We start from the raw sequence: 22,845 nt of genomic DNA, 5'->3' as shown, positions 1-22,845 counted from the left end.
TGCTTGCCTTATCCACCCTTAACATATCTGAACCAAAACACCAGGAAAGACCAGAAGCAAAATTCAGGTAACTTCATATTGATTGGAATCATATCCTTCAGTTCTTATTCATTTTCTTCTGCCATGGAGTCCCTTGTGGTCCCTGCTCCTCAGCTTGCTGGGAATGCAAAGACGTGGCAGGCTGTGAATGCCTTGTCTTCTTATTTGTGCAGGTAGGCATCAAGCCAGAGCTCTCCTGAATTCTTCAGAGAGCTGAGAGAGAGAAAAAGAATGCAAGAGGCCACGTTATGTAGGATTGCTTAAGGGAGTGTAGGTGGGGACAAGGGAAATGAGAGTTTTGTGTGTGATTTGTAAGAGGAGAAAAAGCCAGCTCTTGTTCTTAGGATTCCGGTCTCCCCTACGTCCTTCTGCAATTTTTTGCCAGTGCGTTGTTACTTACTGCACAATGTCTGCAAAAGCTGTGAGCAACGGCTTACACTGGTACTCCAGGCCGTGTTTGGCACACAAGGACTTCACCAGAGGAGCCACCTTCCAGTAGTTGTGTCTTGGCATGGTGGGGAATAGGCTGTGAACAGGAGACAGACAAATTCTCTTCCAGTGCTCTATAAGGAATATCACTTTTCACATGTTCACATTCATTATTACTTCCCAGGAACCACCCAGCTCACATTAAGGAGCGTCTCCAGCTGCTCCTGGCTCTGCTTTCCCTTTGGTGTGCTTTTAGCACAGGTAATTCTTAAGACTTTCCTGCTTTCCCCCTCCGTTATTTTCCACTGTTGTCTCTAGCATCTCTGAAGTGACATTTCTCCAAATTAAGTGATGCCGTAAGCTGGAGGAAACTACTTCCCCCACTCCCTTTTCTCCAGAAGTAGCCATCTCCATAGCAGGGAAAAGGCGATGAGCCCATCCTGCCATTGCATCTCTCAGTCTCTACAGTAATAGCATAAGTACTTAGTACAGGCAGGCTTAAAATACTGTATCGGACTATAAACAGGATGCCTCAGCACGTACATTTTCACTAATGCTTACAAGCTACTACTTTGGATAGACCCTGTTTCTGTCTGCCTGGTTTCATAGGTCCTGCCCACGTTCAGTTTTCACTAGTCCTTCTCACCTTCCTGTGTCCGGTGAAGGTTTTTGATTATGATTCTCTAGGGTTTTCAGTCTTTTTAAAGACAAACCCTTTGGTGCCTCACAACTATTTGTAGAATTCAGAGCAAAGAACAGGGAAAAGAAAAATAGAGCCATGAAAAAATATTTTTTAAAAAAAAAAAAAGAGGGATGAAAATTCTCTCTCAGGGTGCGTACTCACTGATGTTCTATCTGGAAGTTCAGATGCCCAGTAAACCAGTCATTGAACGGAGACTGCTCAACATTGCATGTTGCCTGGAGCTAGAGGAGGCGAGAGGAAAGCAAAGTCAGTACAGAGTGGTGACTACAGCCTTTCTCGTTTGTCTAAAAAGCACAGTACGCCGTGCTGCTCTGGTCTATTGTTTTCTGTTAGCCTAAGCTGAGCTACCTCAAGGCAGGGATCATAACCCTCCTTCAGCTTTGTGGACCAGCAGCTGTGCGTAGAGTGGCTAACATGGATCTGTGCTCCTGTGAATGCGTGCGAACAGACAGGCAAAAGTTCCTCCTGGGTCTTCTCAAACCTACGTCTGCAGAAAAAGCAGAGATGGCAGGGTACTTCTGTGGTGGTCAGACTTTACTGCTGGACTCCAGTAAGTTTCTCTGCAAAGAGGGGACACCACGCTGGTGTTCTACTAGTGCAAAATTGCTCAGCAAGAGCAGGACACAAATTTCCGTCTCCGCATAAGTGGAAAAGGTCCAAGACAGAACAATGCAGTAAGTGACCCGCTGAGAGAGTTGGGGTTGTTCAGCCTGGAGAAGAGAAGGCTCCGGGGAGACCTTATAGCAGCCTTCCAGTCCCTAAAGGGAGCCTACAAGGAAGCTGGGGAGGGGCTGTTTGCAAGGGCACGTAGCGATAGGACGAGGGGCAATGGTTTAAACTAGAGCAGGGCAGGTTTAGATTAGACATTTAGAAGAAGTTCTTTACACTGAGGGTGGTGAGACACTGGCCCAGGTTGCCCAGAGAGGGGGTGGAGGCCCCATCCCTGGAGACATTCAAGGCCAGGCTGGATGAGGCTCTGAGCAACCTGGTCTAGTTGAAGATGTCCCTGCTACTGCAGGGGGGTTGGACTAGATGGCCTTTAGCGGTCCCTTCCAACCCAACACATTCTGTGATTCTAAGTGGGGAGGTGGGTATGTTTCAGAAATAGAGCTGGGACCTAGCTTTGATTTTAGATTGCTCATGAACTTGTCATTGCTGTCCTCAACTGTAACCGTAACTGAATCCTGTTATCCTATTAACCTTCATTTCCCAGTTACCAACAGGTTTTCACCCTTAACACAATAGAGGTCTTGCTTGTCTTATGGTTGGAATTTGAACCTGTATGGCCACAAGTCTTAAGAATGGAAAACATTTTACCTGAGTAGACACCCAGTCCAAATTGTTGTCGTAGTAAATATCCATAGGGATATGGTTCATCTGTGAAACCCAGACAAACCAGCTGCTCTCGAGCATCCTGTGCAATCAGACAAGAGGCCAGAATTCAGTAACAAATAAGGAAATCGATGCTGAGCCATTGGAATAACCGCACAGCCAGACTTACAAACACACGGCTGAACACCAGCCTTGCTGATCCGGCACCTGGAAGTTTCATACTTCCTTATGAAACTCATGATTATTTAATAGATTCTGTGATGAAACTGATGCAGCCTGATATTCATCTTGTTTTATCTGTATCCAAGGACCAAACTGATTAGAATCAGTAAAATGATCCAAATGGAGAGTTTATTGTCCATTCAAGTCAATGCTGCTGGATAACACCTGCGCATTTGCAAGCCCAGGCTCAGCTGTTTCTGTTAAGTGTTCTCTTTCTCTAACCAGTAGAGAACCAACACCCAAAGCCCTAAATGTTGTGTAAGGTGACAATTCCTCAGTTTGGCCAGCACTCGGTGAAGTCTCTTTGCTGGCAGAGCCAATGAGGTAACATAAAACTTGAACAAGTTGAGCAATTGAGCAGAAGAGTCTTAGTTTAACTTTATGGAATTAAAAAACTAAGCAAAAAAAATGAGATGATAAAGGAGAACGTGGAAAGATAAGCAAAGGTAGAGAAAGGCAGGCAGGCATAGATGGAAAGTATGTGTAGAGGAAGGCTGAAGAACCTTCTAAAGAGGTATCACCTGAATATAAAGTAATACGCGAGGAGACTCTTTACTTCTAGTAATGATCCATAAGTAAAAAAGAATCTGATATAGAAGGTCAGCATCCAGGCCAAGTCCTACCAAAGCCAGAGACAACAAGAAAAGAAAATAATTATAAATTACATTTGTAGAAATCTTTCTCTAAACTTCACGTTATATGTACAAGAAAACAATCTACTTCCAACTTCTGTAGCTTTTTTGCCAAATTGAATCATCTGGAGCAATCCAAGTTAACATAAGCTAATAACACTTTCTTTTCACGGCTTGTTACAATAGAGATGAATCTGAGCATTCACACCTTGTAAGTAGATTAATATATTAGCAAATAACTACGCATTCAGAAACACGAGTTGGAGGCTTGTATCAAGTCACTGCCCAGGGCCCCACAGTGAATTAAGTGCTAGACCAACGATTGCGTTTTGGCTGGAAGTTGCTCTGTCCTCCTGTATGCTTAACACACGCGAACGGAGGAAGGATGAAGCATTAATTCCGGCCGCCTGGCATAGAAAGTAATGCCAAGTACATGTGTACTGCTAACAAACCAACAGCAGTTCCTATAAGTCCACATCCTCTTGTTCCTGACCGCTACGGACCTTCCAATTTGCTTCCCAAACCAAAGGAGACAGTACGCTTTGTGGTTCTGCAAAGGAGGCAGAGCAAGGAGAAGCCAAACAGCCTGTTGCTTGTTTTCAGGCCTTTATCATCGAGCTAAAGAACATAATGGGTTTAGCAGAAAGCGTGCAGAGCCACTGCAAATACTGCAACAAACCGACCGTCATGTTAGACCTAACTGAATGGCATTCAGCGTCACACAGCAGGGACTGAGCTCTGGAAAGAAGGTGGCTTCACATTCAGGAGAAAGTTTGAAGGCCCACAACTGACCCCCCTCTTGGCCGCACAAGTAGCAATACTTACCGCCCAGTACCTTTTGGTGTATGCAATATAAAACGTGTGGCAGTGGAAGTAGGTGGGAAACAGGAGCGGAGGAAGAGCTGTAAGGGAGAATTCATTATCACCGGTAACGTCACGGCCTGAATGACAGGGAATCAAACTTCAAGCAAAGGATCCCTGCACAGCTGCTCAGCATGGAGAATATTCTGGGAAGCTTTAGGGGTGCAGAATTTTCGGGATGATATCAGTATGCATCAACGCAGACAAGCAGTGAGCAATCTGGGAGCCTGCTGACCTCAAGAGGCAAAACGAAGGTATGACAAGAAGCTCTCTGGAGCTTGATTGAGGACAGGTCCTGCTCTTCAGCACGACAGCCTGCTACTGCTTATGGCACCTGCCAACACAGGTTCCATCGCCCACCGTTTCCTCACGGAGAGCTTCTTTTAGAAAAGAGTGAAAACAAAAAGAGGTGCGTTGAATCCTGAAAAATAAGGAGGACAAGACCCCAGCAACTTGATAATCCTTTTGAGCATCACCGTAACCACTTTGCAAGAAACCGATGACTGATACTGGTCAGGATGCTCTCCTAGTGCTGCCTCTAAACACTTTTAGGTCTGCCCGTTAATCTGATAGTCCTTACAAACACGAGATTTCATTTTAGGCTTTTAACTGAGGAAGAGCCACAGAGGAGTATTTTCAGAAGCGGCTTCCACGGCCCCAAAGCTTATGTACCTCCCCGTTCAGTTGCTCAAAGGAGGAGAACAGTGGGAATACATGCGAAATCTCTTGCCTACCAGGAATTTTGGGTTGCAAGAGCTCAACCTTCCAAATGGACACCTCACTTGTACTTAAAAAAAACAAAAAAAACCCCACAAACTTTAATTTTTGTTTTTGTTTTATCTTTAAATTTGGATACTACTGAAAGATGTGGTATGACCTTGTAACTCAGAGCCACTGTGGAGGATGTGGAAGACCTGGGAGATGGGATCACCTTCCTTAGCTGGGCATCTCCGAGTTGCGTACCTGGGATAGGCACATCTGAACCAACCCTGCCGGCTGTGTCTAGCCACCCGAGAGAACAGCCGCTGCTGGACTGCAGTTCCTGCCATCTCCGGAGGTCAAGGTTAAAAACAGGTCAAACGAATCGCACCTTGAAGGTGCCCATTTCTGCTGGGTGTTAGGGTTCAAATTCATACTGTCCTTTTTTCAGGCAAGCGTCCTGAGCAGCAGAACAGACTGTTCCGGAGAGACGCAAGAAGCGGTATCTCCTTGTCCCGTGTTGAAATTGTGCTGCTTTACAAAAGGAATAAAGCTGTACTATGGTGGGAAGACGGAGGCAGGAGTGAGCCTAGAGATCAGGGCACTGACAGTGGAGAAATTCTGATTATTTTTTTTTCATCCGCTCAGTTTACGTGCTCTATTAGCCATACATTATACAGCTCACATAAAGAGTTCCCGGAGCCCTCATCACACTCTCCCAAGTAACTTCCATAATTAGTAAGTTAAGAGTCTTTCTCCTTTTCTCTGCCCAAATAGATGTAGACTTGTTTTTGCAAAGCTGTATGGTTTTCAGATGACCTGGGATATGTATACCCTCCTACTTTTTCTACCCTGGAACGAACTTAACCCATTTGGCTAGAAATTCTCAAAGCAAATCAATGTGTTTCAAGTCGAGAAGGGCACAGAAACCTGATCTGTATGATAATTCAGGCTGGAAAGGACCTCAGGATCTCAGAGCAGTAGCAGCTATGAGGATAGACCGGGTTACTTGTGGTTTTATCCAGTCTGCTTTTCAGCTCTTCCAAAAATTTGATGCAAACTGATTATTATGTTCTTTGATGCAGGCACCTTAGTTCTGCTCAAGTCCTACACGTCAAAAAGTAGGACCTACAAGCCCTATTAGTACCCCTCATGGTGTCCCTCATGGCAGGAGAATGGAGATACTCACTGATGAAGAAGTATTTGTGTTGGTGATTGTATGGCATGTATTTTTTCTTTTTGATCCCGAGCTGTGAACAGAGACAGCAGAAAAAAAGCACTGAGTGGGAACTAAGCAACCCGCACAGGTAACTTGCTGTTTTCCTCTTTCTTCCCCAGAGACACTCTCCTTCCATTCTTCCCACAACCCGTGTTCCTTCTGTCTCCCTCTTTTGTATGCATCCTATTAGTTTACATATATAATACACCTTTTCTCTAAACACTCATTCCATTAATATAAGGCTTAAATGACTTACAGCTTTGTAAAGTCCTTCAGAGATAAGCTGTTAAGCAAGCTTGAGATTTTTCTCCAGCAGGGGAAAATAAATAAGTGATTGCTGAAAAGCAGTTCTAGATATGCTTATGACAAGCCAAAACAGAGGTAACAGCCCACAAGAAAAACCTACGTTGATATCTGGTAGGAAGGAAACCGCTGTCCCAGATACCACCACTGTCTGGGTTGAAACGGAGTGATGTAGTAGAAACTACGCCAGAACATTTCATCCATTAAAAGATGGTGTAAGTTATCTGTAAGTTATGATTAAAATTATTTTGAGGGTGGATAGGGCTGAATTTTAACTGGTGAATTTCCTCGGGTTTGTGTTCTTACCACATTCATAATTCATTTGGTGAAATATTAGTATTTCAAGGCTAAGTTATCAGTCAAAAATAGTCATATGTATTTTCTCTTTTTTTTTTCTCCCCTGACTACTATCTCCTCTGATTCTGTACATTTAAGTGACAGTTTCATGGTAGCAAAGGTCTTCCAAGGAGAAAAATAATTGCCTGCTGTATCTACTCTGACAGGGTCTCAAGAACCGATGAAGCTGGACAACAAAAGGGGTTCAGCATTTCCTTAGGGTGTTGCTCCTGGAAGAGGCCTGGCAGCACAAGCTGAGAACATCCTGCGTGGTCAAGCGACTTCTGCCCACTGGAGGGGTCTGCTGACAGCCAGTCCTACACAGCTACAGGACTTGGTTATTCAGTCCTGCCGTGCTGGCTGCCTGTCACAGCAAGGCTTCTGCCTTCTCCTCGAAGGCATCGACCTGCCACGGAACAGGCTGCCCAGGGAAGTGGTTGGGGCACCACGCCTGGAGGTATTTAAAAGCTGGGTAGACACAGTGCTTAGAGATATGGTTTAGTGATGGTTTTTGTCAGAGTTAGGTTGATGGTTGGACTAGATGGTCTGAAAGGTCCCTTCCCGCCTAGGCAATTCTACGATTCTATGCCAAAGCCACCTGTATCTCTGAGCCTCAGACATGAATATCAAAGTAGTAATCCCAGGCCAACTGCAGACATGCTTTATAGTAATGTTTACCAGTTATCTAATAATCATTAATTACCAAGTTGTCCTACTAGGCCACTAAGTCGCTATAACCATTAATAGTCTTTTTCCTGATGGACATACGTACGTACATCATGTCTAATTTATTTAGAACTACTTGTCAACGGTTCTAGAAATTTTTAAAGGAACTTAATGTGCCCTGTGACCTGCTTACAAAGGCTGAAGAAAGCAGACACAGGTGAAAGCCTTCTTTTTTTAGAAACTGCCATCACGTCTTAGTTTTAGATCTTTACGGTACAGCATGCTTTTTGTTGACGAGGGTGTTCTTCCCAGTTCCTGGCACCTGACCGCGCACGCATTCACACACACGCACCTCCACAGAGAATTTCTTCCCCAAAGTAAACAAGAAAGGGTGCATATCAATGTCAGGATCTTTCCGGAAGCAGTTGGGTTTGGCATGGTGCCGGGAGTGCAGGAGAGTCCACCATTTGGCTGATGCCCCCTGTTTTAGTGAAGAGCAAAGTATGAAAAGTACAATGCTTCCAGAGATAGATTGTCTATAATTCCCCTCCTTCGCCCAATGCTGAACACACTATCCTCCACAGAGCCTTCAGAACACAGACTTTTACAGGAAGGCCATCGAATCTAAGAAGTTTTTCCAGTATCGGGTACTTACAATCAAATGGCACATCACAAACTTATGCAGCAAGTGGTTCCATTTGGTCTTCCTGAATACTGAAAGATGTCCTAAATCGTGTTGTAACCATGAAGCCTGGACCTGGAAGTGCAAAAAGACATTAGGAGGGGAGAAAAGCAGGAACTGAGATCAGGATGGTGCCACACCTGTCCTTTCCTTTGAAATATTAAGATTTATTTCTCAGACGGGACTTCTCAGAAAGGAACTATGAAATCCTGATACCCTTAAGGTTTCCCCCAGAATAAATCTTACTGAAAGAATCCCAGACTGGGTTTAGTGGGAGCTCCCCACATGCAGAATTCCTTCTTTACATCTTCCAATCATAGAATGTGTTGGGTTGGAAGGGACCTTTAAAGGCCATCTAGTCCAACCCCGCTGAAGTGAGCAGGGACATCTTTAACCAGATCAGATCTTCTAGATCTACTAGATCTTCTGTAACCACATGCCATACAGTCATGTCTTCTTATGACAAAGGAGAACTATGCCAAGTAAGGAAACAGAGGACCGGAAAACTGCAATTTATGTGTATGAAAATTGATTCAAGTCCATGCATACGTGCTGTGGACTTAGTTGCTTACCTGGGAAATGGTCAGCACCACCAGAGAGACAATAAAGGGCATTAAGGATGTCCCAAAGTAGAAGAGAATGAGCCAAGCGGCAGTATCCAACAGGAGGATGTGAGCGAGGTGCAGGAAGAAGAAGAGTTGATTTGGCTCCAGAAGTCCCATTTTCTCAACAGTAGCACGCAATTCACGGAAGTCTTTCACCAGCATTTTCTGTGGGAATCACCAGTGTTACATGTTCCCTGTTTCTAGAGTGTAGCGCGGCAGCCTCTAAAGCCAAGGACCACTTTAGTGGAGGAAAGAAAGAGCAAAGGATCTGGCCAAACAGGCAAGAGATGGCTTTGTACCCTGGTAAACTTCATCATCGCTCTCCTACAGCTTCTTTGTGTCTTTCCCAGATAAGGTACGTAGAGCAGAGGAGCAAGCAGCAGCCACCGCAGAGCACAATGCCTGTACCCCCCAACCCCTAAGACTGTATCTTTGGTGCTTCTTCCATCATCTTCTATGGCAGGTAGCACAGGGCTCAGGTGGAAGTTGCGTGCAGCAGCAGGTGTGCCGTACGTACATGAACATAGCATGCCATCTTGTGGTAGGCCTTTGGAATGAACTTATTCCTCTTCTGCGACCGGTTCCAATAGACCAATACGTGTTTTCACTTTACCCTTCCCAAGATTGACAGGAGAGGGTTAAATACCTATCTGAAAATGGCACCTACAGCTCTGCTGGCCTCAGGCACTGAGGAAGGAGGATGGAAGAAGCGATCACAGCTAGACCAACCACCTTTGGCTTTGCCAGCTCTGCAGGTGCCTCCCAAGCCTGATTCCTGTCTCCATGCAACCCAACCCACAAAGGAGCTTGCCAGCCTACTTTCCCAATCATTTGGGGTGAAATGGAGTTTTCATGGAGCAAGGCACATGCAGGCTCTGGTGCAGGTCAACCACGGGATCGAGAAAAAGGCAAGGCATGGCCACAGATGGGTAAGAGGGTTCATGGGGTTCCCACTTACATAGGAAGCATGGCCATGCCACTCTGTGAGAGCCAGACTGCTCTGAATTGTGTTTCTAATGCCCGAGTTACATGGGCCATATATCATTTTTCCCCCCTTCAGCATGCAGTGTGGGACTGCACAAAGGAAAAGTCGGGACAGGCTGGGAGGAATGGGGAAAACAGATAGTCTGGGATAGTGGGAAGCAATGAGGACCAAACAGCCCAGGGAATATTTGTACTCTAAGACTATTCCTGTTCTGTTCTTTGTGTTTCTCCCACGAGGTTTTCTTTGACACACCAGACTCTCTACTCTCAACAGGGCCATCAACAGCTCTTCTGTGAATGATCATGCAATTGGACCTTGAGACTGCTAGAAGAAGGCTGTCCAAAAGGGCAATGCCAATACACCCTGTGAAACTTAATTCAGGGCTAAAACGCTCTACCTGCAGCCTCTCCCTACAGATACCTACCACGGAAGGGAGTACAGTCTGAAAATTTACTGTCAGCTGGAAAAAATGACTTAATTTTTGGTTAGCTCTTTCTCAAAGCAAGGGAAAGAAGAAAAGGTGAGAGCTGTGATATTCATGAGAGCAAAACAAGGCTCTGCTATTTATGTGGAGTTGCTGTGATAAGAAAAATTCATCTTCAGGAATCTCTCAACCACGTAATGTGGATTTAGACTAATATTCATGTATTGTTTCTAAACAGTAGCATAAAAAATTATGAAGAACCTGGATCCCATTGTTCCAGGAGCTATGCTCATACAAGAACATAATCTAATCTCAGAATACTTCCCTTTATTCTATCTTTGATCTGATTTATGAGGATAAACTTACATTTTTAGTGGGCTCAATACTGGGTTGATCTGGTGCCAGCTCCCCGATCTGCAGCGACTTCAAGTATTTGCTCACCAGCACCTTGTCAACATGGAATGCTACAAAGGCGTCCTGCAAAGGCACAAGAGTAAAGGAAGAGGTAAGAAAAACAAATTCTATGTTAGTAACCTCAATCTGCTCTGCACAGCAAGACATTCGCTGTGGAGGATCCACAACAGCAAAGCTGCCTGGCTTACCTTTCTATCTCCACAAGCTTTTGTTGACCTCTTTCTTCTCATGTTTGTCCTATGCTCTTAAACGAGATCTTATTTCAGGTGGCAAACGCAAGAGGTCTGACTTCCACTACTGCAATGACTACAGGTGTGCAAGCTCCATAACACAAAATTGAATGAATCTCCATCGTATGCCTGAAGCAGAGGCTAGTTCCCCTGCCTTTCTTCTTCCCCTTCTTCTCAACTCCAGTATGAGTGACTTTTCCATCTTCCTGGACACCCAGGTGCCCAAAAAACCTTTCTTATCAGCAGACCAGAATCTTTTTTTGTTGTGCAATTTGTCAAAAGAGAAAATCGCCCTTTAAATCCGACCGCTTATAAGAAAAATGTGGTTCCTGTTATTCACCGGGTAGAGAACTCCACTCCCAAATTAACTAAGACAGGAAGCATTTCATCAAGGACCAAGTGATACCAGAGAACTTTCTGGTTTTCTCTAGTACTTGGAAGTATTCAGAAGGAAATGAATGTAAGGACATGATTCACAAGCACAGGCCCGGTGTTATTGATATCTCCTAGATAACGAGCATGGAAAAACAATGGTGTGACAGTCTCGAGGCAGGGCTGGGGACAGAAAGGATTCTCCAGCCATGGAAAATTGCCTTTGTACATCCATGTCTTCAACTTATTGATCTGCTTGCACGCCTGCTTTTGCGCCGTCTTTCATCCAATTCAATTTAGTCATCCTAAACTGACCAGAATCCGCACTTTACTACATTCCAGCAAATGGGCAAATGTTTATTAAGAATGGTTGTGCGAAGAAGTGAAGTTGTTTAGTTAAACTCTTTGAGCAAATTGCTACAGAATTCCTGTCCTCTACTCCAAAGTGACATAGGTTCAGGCTACTGCATAACACTGAGGCACATACGTAACATACAGCAGGTTTAATTGCCATGCACATAATCACTGTCATCGATGCACCTAAAAATCAGCAGTTTCTCTGCAAAATAACCTACTGCAAGTACCTGGTTATTTCATGCTGTTGCAACACCAGATGTTTCTGCAGTCTCCAAAATTCAATCAGGTTTTGCCAAATTCAGCCAAAAGTTCCAGATTGTTGCTCCCGTCTCCCAAGTCACCCCATTCCTTAACCCTGCTCTTCCACCATTCGTGAGAAAACACCGCAATAAAAAGCGTCAATAAAAGGACTCCTCTTCAGTGTCACCCTTACTAATATTGTGGCATTAATTAGACTCAGTTTTCCATTCCTCGGGTTTCTTTTCTTACTGAGACCCTTCTGTGTTTTTCATCCTCTCCTATGTTAGCACCTTGCAAGGCTGGCTATATGCTCTTGGTAAAATCTTCCAGTCAAACTAAGGTCGTTTCTTAATTTTTCATAACACATGTTCAAAAGATTAGGCAATTGACCTATTCCAAGATGCGAAGACCTCACTAAGGTCTTATGGATTTTCTTAATAAAAGCTTCTTTGATTTCTTGTTGTCTCTGCCTCCCAGACTAACTGAAGAGTCTATTGAATTCACACAGGGAATTCAGCGACTTAAGAGTGAAACCACTCTTAATAACGAAGAGGAGTTTCTTACTTCACCCACAACGTCCTGGATCTATTCCCACTGCAACTCAATGTGGATATAACCAAGTTTGCTCTAAAACAGACAGTTCGCACATAACCAGGCTACGCAGGAGAGCGCAGAAGTCGACACATGCTATTTTAGCCAGCTTCTGTTAGAGGCCGACCAGTGCCAGCGTGGCTTTCTCTGGGCTGGATTACACGAACCTACGGCAAATATTCCACCTTTTACTCCCTTCCACAAGTTTTGCCAAAGCCAGGATACACAGCTTGCAGGAGCGCAGAGTTCAAACAGGGCAAGATGCTCCAGTATCACGTGTATCAGTTTGCCTTGGAATAAATATATATTCTGAGTATCGTGCCTCGTCAGAAGTGGTGATGCTGTTGTTATCCAAAATCGCCGAGTTGATGAAGATTTATGTGTTCCTTCAGCATCTCTGGAGTAAAATAAAACCCCTTCCTATTAATTTCACTTACAGCCCCTGACCTGGAGTGTTATCATATATACTTAAAAAGAGAGAGGGGGAAATAACCTGGCATTTTTCCATTATAGTGAACAGCTTATTTGACGTGCTTCGCACTTGCGTGTGAAGACAGTTGAGCTGGTGTCACGCAAAAGCGGCTGAAGTTTTGCAGAATTTAATGACTCAGACACAGAACCAACCTAGAAGAACCAGCTCAGATCCCAGAAACAAAATAGCTGCATTTTCCAAGTTCATCCATTGTCTGGGGTATTCCAGCATACTAAAATGAAAGAAGACGGACAGTACTAACTGGAGAAATTAATGATGGAAAATATAGAATGCAAAGTGCAGCTAATACAGAATTTGAAATTTAAACTTTGTGGATTGACATTTGTTTTTATTTCCATGAGCCTCAAGCATCCCTTATATATGGAAGATGAGGGAAATGCTCGCCTTGGGTTTTTTTCTTCCAAAATACACAGCAAGGAAGCAATCACATTTACCACATCTTCACATAGGTGTTACTTCACCACTCTTTTCCACCCTTCCTGCATGTACCAGAAGGCAAGAACTCCAGGGAATTTGCTGAACGTTCCGGTGTGTGTTACCACAGTTTTCTGTGGCATTAAAATAGCAGTCAGACAAGGAAACGTGATGAGCAGAAGTCTTTTTGCCCACAATTGGGCCCTTGTTAATGGCTGATGCTTTCAATTGTGTTCATCTCAAGGGTCAGAAGGACCATATGCAGTAACTACAGAAACTCTTCTGGAAGACTGCTTGGGAAAGCCGTCTTTGCTCTCCTTCCAAGTTATGACCAGGGGGATAACTTTCCTAAAGGTACATTTCTGGAAGCAGGTGCTGTCATTGTCACAGGGCTTGGGGCAGCTTCCCCACCTTGCCCTGGCTGCAATAAATCACTGCAGTCCACAGTAGCTGCAGAAGCGAGATCAGGAGATAAGACTACTCCTAAAGACTTTAGCTGGATAAACGGTTACAGTCTGGTGGTTGTCAGAAGGGTTATCAGTCACAAAAAAATCCAGGTCGGCTTGTGTAGCTGGTGAGCGGGGGACAGCAAGGGACAGCCCCAGGGCATCAGACCTTGGTGGCACCAAGCTGACCTCAACCGAAGACAGCAGGAGTCTCGAGATAAGAGAATGGTAAATTTCTGCTTTTGTATGTAAAGTTAGGAGTGAAGAATGACTGACCAATCATTTACTGTAGTTTCTCCTTTGGTATTTCTCAAAAGGTGTGCTAGCTTTGCGAATTATCACCTAGCACCTTTACCCACACAGGACCGGAATAGAGCAAATATCCTGACTCTATGCGTCAATTGGTTTTTGCATGCTGGATGAAGAACCCAGATTTGGGACAACGTGGTTCCCCACCGAGTAAGCCTCTGTATTTGCCTGTTTCCATTGCATGATGTTGGAAAGCTTGCATGTAGCAGTGACATCACATATCCCCAACCAGGCTACATAGAATGGTTTGGGTTGGAAGGGACATTAAAGCCCACCCAGTGCCACCCCCTGCCCTGGGCAGGGACACCTCCCACCAGCCCAGGTTGCTCCAAGCCCCGTCCAACCTGGCCTTGAACCCCTCCAGGGATGGGGCAGCCACAGCTTCTCTGGGCAACCTGGGCCAGGGGCTCACCACCCTCAGAGTGAAAAATTTCTTCCTCAGATCTCATCTAAATCTCTCCTCTTTCAGCTTGAAGCCATTACCCCTTGTCCTATCACTACATGTGAAAAGACCCTCCCCAGCTTTCCTGTAGCCCCTTTGGGTAGTGGAAGGGGCTCTAAGGTCTCCCTAGAGCCTTCTCTTCTCCAGGCTGAAAACCCCCAACACTCAGTTGTCTCTCTCCTGTCCTCACAGCAGAGGGGCTCCAGCCATCTGAGCATCTCCACGGCCTCCTCTAGCACCGCTCCAACAGGTCCACGTCCTGCTCCTCACCGTGCTATATACCTCCTGCCACACTATATATCCCCCGGCCCCACCAGTGCCCAGCAAAGCCACCTCCCGAGCTCTCGCTGCAGGATGCTTGCCGGGTACCCGCCTCCTCCTCCCCGCATCTCCAAGCCAGCAGGTACCAAACTCCTCCCCGCCGCTCACCGTGGCGTCCTGCCCGGCGTGGCTGCCGATGAGCCGGGCCCCCCCGGGATGCCGGCGGTAGAAGTGGCTGATGTCGTACACCTTCCTCTCGATCACCAGCCAGCGCTCCTGCGGCGGCGACCCCCGCCCGCTCCGCTCCCGGATCTCCTCCCAGGTGAAGCGCCGCAGCCCCGGCCCGGCCGCGGGGGCCCCGGCCCGCTCTTCACGCACCTCCCCGGCCCCCCGCAGCGGTGCCATCTCCCTCCTTCCCTCTTTCTTTCTTTCTTCCTTCCCTCTTTCTTCCTTCCCTCCTTCCTCGCCAACCCCAGCGCCCCGCTCCCGCCACGGGATATACGGGTGGGACACGCCCCGGCCACGCCCAGACCACGCCCTTCTCCTCCTCTCCCCATCCCCGGCACTTCGGCCTCGCTCCTGCCGCTCCGGGTTTCCACCCCAAAACCCGCTCCGTCCCCCGCAGTGCCAGCCCAGCACTCATTAAAACATGAGGGCAATACTCACTGTGCATTCCAAAATAAAAACAATTTAATTTTTTTTTAGAATGGAAGCATCTCCTCCTTCCCGGCTGAACGCCGCAGATATTGTACAACACAGAAACTTTGCTCACTGGGAGATAAAATCCTCCAGCCACCAAAAGGTGTAACAATTCCCCTTGACGGACAAACAGAAGACACGAGAAAATAAGTCCGTGTCCAGATTTGTTGTTGTCTACCTGTTTAGGTGCTCATTGTAAGTAACTCTGGGTAAGGAGTATCTCGCCGCTTTGGGTTTTTTTTCCTTGGGTAGCTCATTCTGTTCCCAAGAGGGACTTACTGGGCTCTGACACGCAGGGAAAATCACATTGAAAATACACCCCTGATTAACCTGCTGCTAACCAGAAAAATAATATCACTCTGCAGCTTGGTTTAGATGTTACAGTCCACAAAACCCTTTGGAAGAAACACAAGTTATGCACATTCTTATGCCCAATTAAAAAAAAAAAAAACAAACAAAAAAACCAACCAAACAAAAAAACCCCACCCAACCAAAACCAAGCCAATCTCTTAAGAAATCAGTATTATATTTAGAACCTGATGAAACTCCATATTTCTGTATTTCCAGTTCTCCAGCACTCACAGCAAGAACGGGGCAGGGTGGAGGAGGTTTCCCAGCGCCCTTTACAGCCATAGTCCTCTCCTCGGAGCTCTGCGCTTGATGCTGCTGTTTCCTGGGATGAGCCAGGGGTGGCAACACAAAATGTTATACCAGGTTCTGGTGGCAGGTTGTGAAACAGCTTTTTCTTGCCCCCCTCCTGCCCCCTTCTTGTTTGTAAAATTGCTAAGCAAACTATCGACTCGTGGATTCCAGGAAATTAGTGTTAATTGCAGAACAACGCTTGGTTCAGCTTTTCCTATCTTTCTAAAGCAGTCATAGCATTCACATCATTTTCTCTTTTCAAAACAGACCATAAAAATTTCAAAACATTATAAAACCAAGGCAATCATAGAATCATAGAACCATACGGCTGGCAGGGCCCTCTGGAGATCATCCCCTCCAACCCCCTGCCAGAGCAGGGTCACCCAGAGCAGGTGGCACAGGAACGCGTCCAGGCGGGTTTGAATGTCTCCAGAGACGGAGACTCCCCCACCTCTCTGGGCAGCCTGTGCCAGGGCTCTGCCACCCTCACAGCAAAGAAGTTCCTCCTCGTGTTGAGACGGAACTTCCTATGGTCAAGTTTGTGCCCGTTCCCCCTTGTCCTGTTGCTGGGCACCATTGAGAAGAGCCTGGCCCCATCCTCCTGACACCCCCCCTTTCAGTATTTACAAGTAGAGTACTCAGGGAGCTGGCGGGAGAGCTGGTGGTGGGAGAGCTCACCAAGCCTCTCTCCATCATTGATCAACAATCCTGGTCAACAGGGCAGGTGCCAGATGACCGGAGGGTGGCTAATGTGACGCCCATCTACAAGAAGGGTCGGAAGGAGGATCCAGGGAACTACAGGCCTGTCAGCCTGACCTCGGTACCAGGAAAGATCATGGAGAGGATCATCTTGAGCGAGCTCTCACGGCAAGTGCAGGGCAGCCAAGGGATCAGGGCCAGCCAGCATGGGTTTAGGAAGGGGAGGTCCTGCTTAACCAACCTGATCTCTTTCTATGACCATGTCACCCGCCTTCTGGATGCGGGGAAGGCTGTGGACGTTGTCTGTCTGGACTTTGGTAAGGCCTTTGACACCGTCCCCCACAGCATCCTCCTGGAGAAGCTGGCGATTCATGGCATAGACAAGTGTACTCTTCGCTGGGTTAAAAACTGGCTGGATGGCCGTGCCAAGAGAGTTGTGATTAAGGGGGTGAAATCCTCTTGGCGGCCGGTCACCAGTGGTGTCCCTCAGGGCTCAGTTTTGGGGCCAGTTTTGTTTAATATCTTTATCAATGAGCTGGACGAGGGGATTGAGTGCACCCTCAGTAAGTTTGCAGATGACACCAAACTAGGTGGGAGTGTTGGTCTGCTTGAGGGTAGGAAGGCTCTACAGAGGGACCTGCACAGGCTGGATCGATGGGCCAAGGCCAACTGTATGAGGTTTAATAAGGCCAAGTGCCGGGTCCTGCATTTCGGTCACAACAACCCCCAGCAACGCTACAGGCTTGGGGAAGAGTGGCGGGAAAGCTGCCCAGCAGAAAAGGACCTGGGGGTGCTGGTGGACGGCCAGCTTCACATGAGCCAGCAGTGTGCCCAGGTGGCCAAGAAGGCCAACAGCATTCTGGCTTGTATCAGGAACAGCATGGCCAGCAGGAGCAGGGGAGTGATGGTGCCTCTGTACTCGTCACTGGTGAGGCCTCACCTCGAGTGCTGTGTCCAGTTCTGGGCCCCTCTGTACAAGAGGGACATGGAAGTGCTGGAGCGTGTCCAGAGGAGAGCTACCAGGCTGGTGAGGGGTCTGGAGACCAGGGCATATGAGGAGAGGCTGAGGGAGCTGGGCATGTTTAGCCTGGAGAAGAGGAGTCTGAGGGGAGACCTCATTGCCCTCTACAACCACCTGAAAGGAGGCTGGAGAGAGGTGGGTGTTGGCCTCTTCTCCCAAGTGAGTAATGACAGGACCAGAGGAAATGGTCTGAAGTTGCGGCAGGGGAGGTTTAGGTTAGATATTAGGAGGAATTACTTTACTGAAAGAGTGGTCAGGCACTGGAACAGCCTGCCCAGGGCGGGGGTTGAGTCACCATCCCTAGAGGTGTTTAAGGAACGTCTAGATGTGGCACTTCAGGGCATGCTCTAGTGGCAGAGATTGTAGGTTGTTTGTTTGTGGGGTGGTGTTTTTTTGTTGTTTTTTTTGTTTCTTTGTTTGTTTTGGTGTGTGTATGGTTGGACTCGATGATCTCAAAGGTCCTTTCCAACCATGAAGATTCTATGATTCTAAGTGTTGATAAGGTTCCCCCTCAGTCATCTTTTTTCCAGACTGAGGAGACCCAAATCCCTCAGCCTTTCTTCATCAGAGAGGTGTTCCCGTCCCCTCAGCATCTTGGTAGCCCTTTGCTGTCCCCTCTCCAGCAGTTCCCTGTCCCTCTTGAACCGGGGAGCCCAGAACTGGACACAGTACTCCAGATGTGCCCTCCCCAGGGCAGAGCAGAGTGGGAGGATGACCTCCCTCCACCTGCTGGCCACACTCTTCTTGATGCCCCCGAGGATGCCATTGGCCTTTTTGGCCACAAGGGCCCATTGCTGGCTCATGGTCATCCTGTTGTCCCCCAGGACTCCCAGGTCTCTTCCCACCGAGCTGCTCTCCAGCAGGTCACCCCCAACCTGTCCTGGTGCAGGGGGTTATTCCTCCCCAGGTGCAGCACCCTGCACTTGCCCCTGTTGAATTTGATAAGGTTCCTCTCTGCCCAAGTCTCCAGCCTGGCCAGGTCTCTCTGGATGGCGGCACAGCCTTCCGGGATGTCAGCAATGATTTCTTTATTCCATAGAAAAATGTATGTTAAAGCCCACATCAGCATCAACCCAGGCGGAGAAGCTCACAATTAGTTTTCAAAGCGTGCGGTCAAAGCTGAAATGAATTTCTCTGAGTTACTAACTTTTGATGGTTTGCAGTATTTAATTTGAATTGATTACTATACGTCTGTAACATTTAATCGCACACCTACTTGCATTTTTTTCCTCGGGGCTCATTTGCTTTTGAGGCTGCTTGGGCTGGTAAAGTTCTCACCCTGATAATAATTCTGCAGTCTGTACTTCCAGTGAGAAATGCTGATCTAAAGAACCAGGAGAAATCTCATCTAGTTATCACAGTTAAGTTACTTAAATAGTGTTTATGACTCTTCCCTTTTATAAGAAGGTGTGAAAAGGCTAAAGTTGATTTCTCAGCCCCGCTCCCAATGACAGCCAACGAAATAAGATGCCTTAAAAAGAAGTTTAATTGTCAAAGTCACCGTTCTGTTTCTTTGCTTCTCTCCTGTCATAGTAGGCAGTCAGAAAGCAACTTTTCCTTCATGTTCCTGGGCTTTGCCATCCCTTAGGTTCAAATTTGCTACTTTTTAATGTCATATTTTTATAACATTTGAGATAAGCCATCTCTAGTGCGCCAGTACGCACCTTTGGCCGTACAGCAGGTCTTGTTCCTTTTAGCTTCCCTCTTACATTGAATATTCAGCAGAAAAGGAGGAAGAATTCAGCCCCCTTGTCCTATGTTCACGCCTCCTCAGCTGCTTTTTCTGCCCCTAAAATCCTGCACAAAGTTAAAAAGCTTCAACAATATGACTGAGATGTTTCCTGTTTCATCTTTTTCCCCACCTTTCCGAGGATGCTCAGATGGCCAGGGCAATCTAGCAGCACGCAGGAGAAATGAGTTGGAATCCCCTTGATATTTTACCTTTTCAGTGAATCACAGGTTGCGGAATGAAATGGAAAAGTACCTTCTTTTCCTGTTTTCTTTGAGGTAAAGCTGCAGCTACTGCTGGACCAGTAAACCACGTGGGGAGAAGCTTTTTCACCCTGTGGTTTTCAGTGTACTGAGCATCCGGCTGCTCAGCTGCCCCTGGTAAGCTTCTTGACCGGGTGAAGGGTGTGTGTGCCCTTAGACAGCCACTGGTGAGGTCACAAAAAACCCCAAAACAAACACTAAAAAAACCACCAACAACCAAACAAAAAAAACCGGAAAAGCCCACAACCGAACCAAGAAACGACTTCTTTGCATGGTTCAGAAACTGGTGTTTGAGAACATTACTGAGAGCCTGGCTATTCCAGGAGACAGGCAACAGCTTAGCTGGAGCTTCCGATTTTAACAACTGCCCTCGAGCACCTCAAATGGTAGCCAGGATTTTAAGTCCTTCCATGGATGTATGTCAAACCCTTGGATAACTGAAGCTTTAATTACCCAAGAAGGAGCCACATAACTCGTTGAGAGAAGGACCTGTCTGTCACACGGGTTGTATCAGCCTGTAGACATTACTCTGATAGAAATGCTGATAGGAATAATAATTGCTATTGTATCAGCCAGTGTTAACAATGGAACGATACATTTGGTAACAAACACTTCATTAATCCAAACCCCAGCTATTGCATCAAGTTGCCAGCTACTCAATTTTTTACTGGAACCCCACATTAAGCTAAACTTAGGCCTTTCCAGTATTGCAGCTCTCTGCTTTGATGTTTTGCAATGTCTCTTTTCACAAGAAAAGATCTCAGCTGCTAAAAAGATAAACATCAAATTATGACTTGGTAGCTACCTGATATCCACTTGTTCTCTCCTGTATCCCACATTTTTATGTGCTGTAATCCATTCTTCCTTTCCTTGCATCAGGGTGAATTGGAGCAAACCTGCATTATGGTCCTTCCTGGAACTCTTGTGTCAATACATACATCCTCAAGCTTAACAGAAACAACAACAACAACAACAACAAGATTTGGGGTGGGGCTAAATGCATCTTGTGTGCAGGTTAAAATCCGAACATTAAGATTTTTGCTGACTCTCAAAGGAACTCTATTAGTTCCCTTTCTGCACATCGTGGACATGGCAGATTCTTGAACACCAGAGAAACATTATCGAGATGAATGACACAAAAGACACGGGGAGGTCAAACACCTTGATATTTGTACAAGCAGGAACTTTCCCCTGGTGGCAGGACAGGACAGGACAGGACAGGACAGGATGGGATAGGATAGGATAGGGTAGACTAGACTGGACTAGACTAGACTGGAAGAGATGAGTTGAGTTGAGTTGAGTTGAGCTGGAAGGGACCTACAACTATCACTTAGTCCGACTGCCTGACCACTTCAGGGCTGACCAAAAGTTAAATCACGTTATTAAAAGCATTGGGCAATGGGCACAAGCTAGAACACAGGAAGTTCCGTTCAAATACATGGAAAAACTTCTTTACAGTGAGGGTGACAGAGCACTGGAACAGGCTGCCCAGGGAGGGTGTGGAGTCCCCTTCTCTGGAGATTTTCAAGACCTGCCTGGATGCAGCCCTGAGTGATGTGCTTTAGGCAATCCTGCTCTAGCAGGGGAGTTGGACTAGATGATCTCTAGAGGTCCCTTCCAACTCTGAAGATTCGGTGATTCCGTGATTCCGTGATTGCCCGAATGCCTCTTAAACACTGACAGGCTTGGGGTGTTGACCACCTCAATAGAAAGCCTGTTCCAGTGTTTGACCACCTTCTTGGTAAAGAAATGTTTCCTAATGTCCAGCCTAAACCTCCCCTGATGCAGCTTTGAACCATTCCCACACATCCTATCACTGGATCCCAGGGAGAAGAGATCAGCACCTACCTCTCCACGTCCCCTCCTCAGGAAGCTGCAGAGAGCAATGAGGTTGCCCCTCAGCCTCCTTTTCTCCAAACTAGACAAACCCAAAGTCCTCAGCCACTCCTCACAGGACATGCCTTCCAGCCCTTTCACCAGCTTTGTTGCCCTCCTCTGAATGCACTCAAGTTAAACTTCATGCCATTGATTGTTGCCCAATGTTCCAACCTATCTAGGTCCCTCTGCAAGGCCTCTTGTCCCTCAAAAGAGTCATCAGCACCTCCCAGTTTGGTATCATCAGCAAACTTTCTAATGGTACATTCAACTTCTGCATCCAGATCATCGATAAAAATATTGAACTGAACTGGCCCTAGAATTGAGTCCTGAGGAACATCGCTGGCAACCAGTCACCCCCCAGATGTAGCTCCAGTTGATGGGACCCTATTGATGTAGAATCATCAACCAATCGTAGGAACCCTTTGTGTTTTAAGGATTGCTACCTATCCCCACCTTCCATGATTTAGGAAACTTGATGGGATGGGGCCACATGCAATTACGGGTGCCATGTGCATTTGGAAGAGAGAATGCAGGATCAAATTTGTTTCAGAAAGTCTTAGGTGTGCCAACGTATGAGGTAGTCTTACTGTCGCCTCCCTTAGCCTGCACAAATGCTGCAAAGTTAGAGTTTCATATTTCCACACGGAGTACAACCTGAATACTGATGGACTCCATAACCAGTTCCCACATTTGGGAAATGTCCAAGCAGGTAATCCAAGGGGATTTGGGTTGTTTAGTGCTTGCATTCCTGCCGTGCTTTAGACTCAGTGTGTCCCTATCTGCTAACACACTATTTTGTGGCATAGGCTTGTCCTTTTATCCTGGCAGAAGGGGCAACTGCCAATACATTTGCAACAATTTGCCTCTGAAAAATATTTTGAATTGTGGTGAATAGCAAGAAAGGAAGCAGGGTATTGATTTGCTGATAAGCAGCGTGTCAGACTCCATGTGCCTTCCTCCATTTGCTATTTTGGAGTGGTAGAAAATCAATTCAGTGGCTTGCGCAGGCTGCTTCCTTTGTTACTGTAACTCAAGAAAATCTTTTTAATGGGTTCCTCATTCATTACAGTTGTGTGGGCAGCAGCAACGATTTCAGTGATAGATGACGCTATGAATTTCAACAGCACCAAAGGATATTATCAGAGCAGCCAGACACAAAACATACCCCCAGATCTCCATAAACTGGGGCCTCTGAAAACAGCGCACAC

At 46.4% G+C, this 22,845-nt stretch overlaps 1 protein-coding gene across 1 annotated transcript; it reads right to left on the bottom strand.

The window, feature by feature from the left end:
- Positions 1 to 200: 200 nt before the first annotated feature.
- Positions 201 to 15,111, bottom strand: LOC128908718 (acyl-CoA (8-3)-desaturase-like). Its single transcript, XM_054199452.1, has 12 exons — positions 14,875 to 15,111; positions 10,504 to 10,614; positions 8,696 to 8,893; positions 8,097 to 8,198; positions 7,794 to 7,922; positions 6,107 to 6,167; positions 4,183 to 4,259; positions 3,247 to 3,344; positions 2,489 to 2,585; positions 1,313 to 1,392; positions 440 to 565; positions 201 to 252 (listed from the first exon to the last, which is right to left on the bottom strand). Exons 1-12 carry the CDS (start codon positions 15,109 to 15,111, stop codon positions 201 to 203), a joined length of 1,368 nt encoding a protein of 455 aa, XP_054055427.1.
- Between the last annotated feature and the right edge of the window lie 7,734 nt (positions 15,112 to 22,845).

The sequence above is a fragment of the Rissa tridactyla genome, chromosome 4, assembly GCF_028500815.1.
Source record: "Rissa tridactyla isolate bRisTri1 chromosome 4, bRisTri1.patW.cur.20221130, whole genome shotgun sequence".
NCBI lineage: Eukaryota > Metazoa > Chordata > Aves > Charadriiformes > Laridae > Rissa > Rissa tridactyla.
The sequence above is the reverse complement of the archived record's forward strand: the minus strand, read 5'-3'. Positions and strand labels throughout refer to the sequence as shown.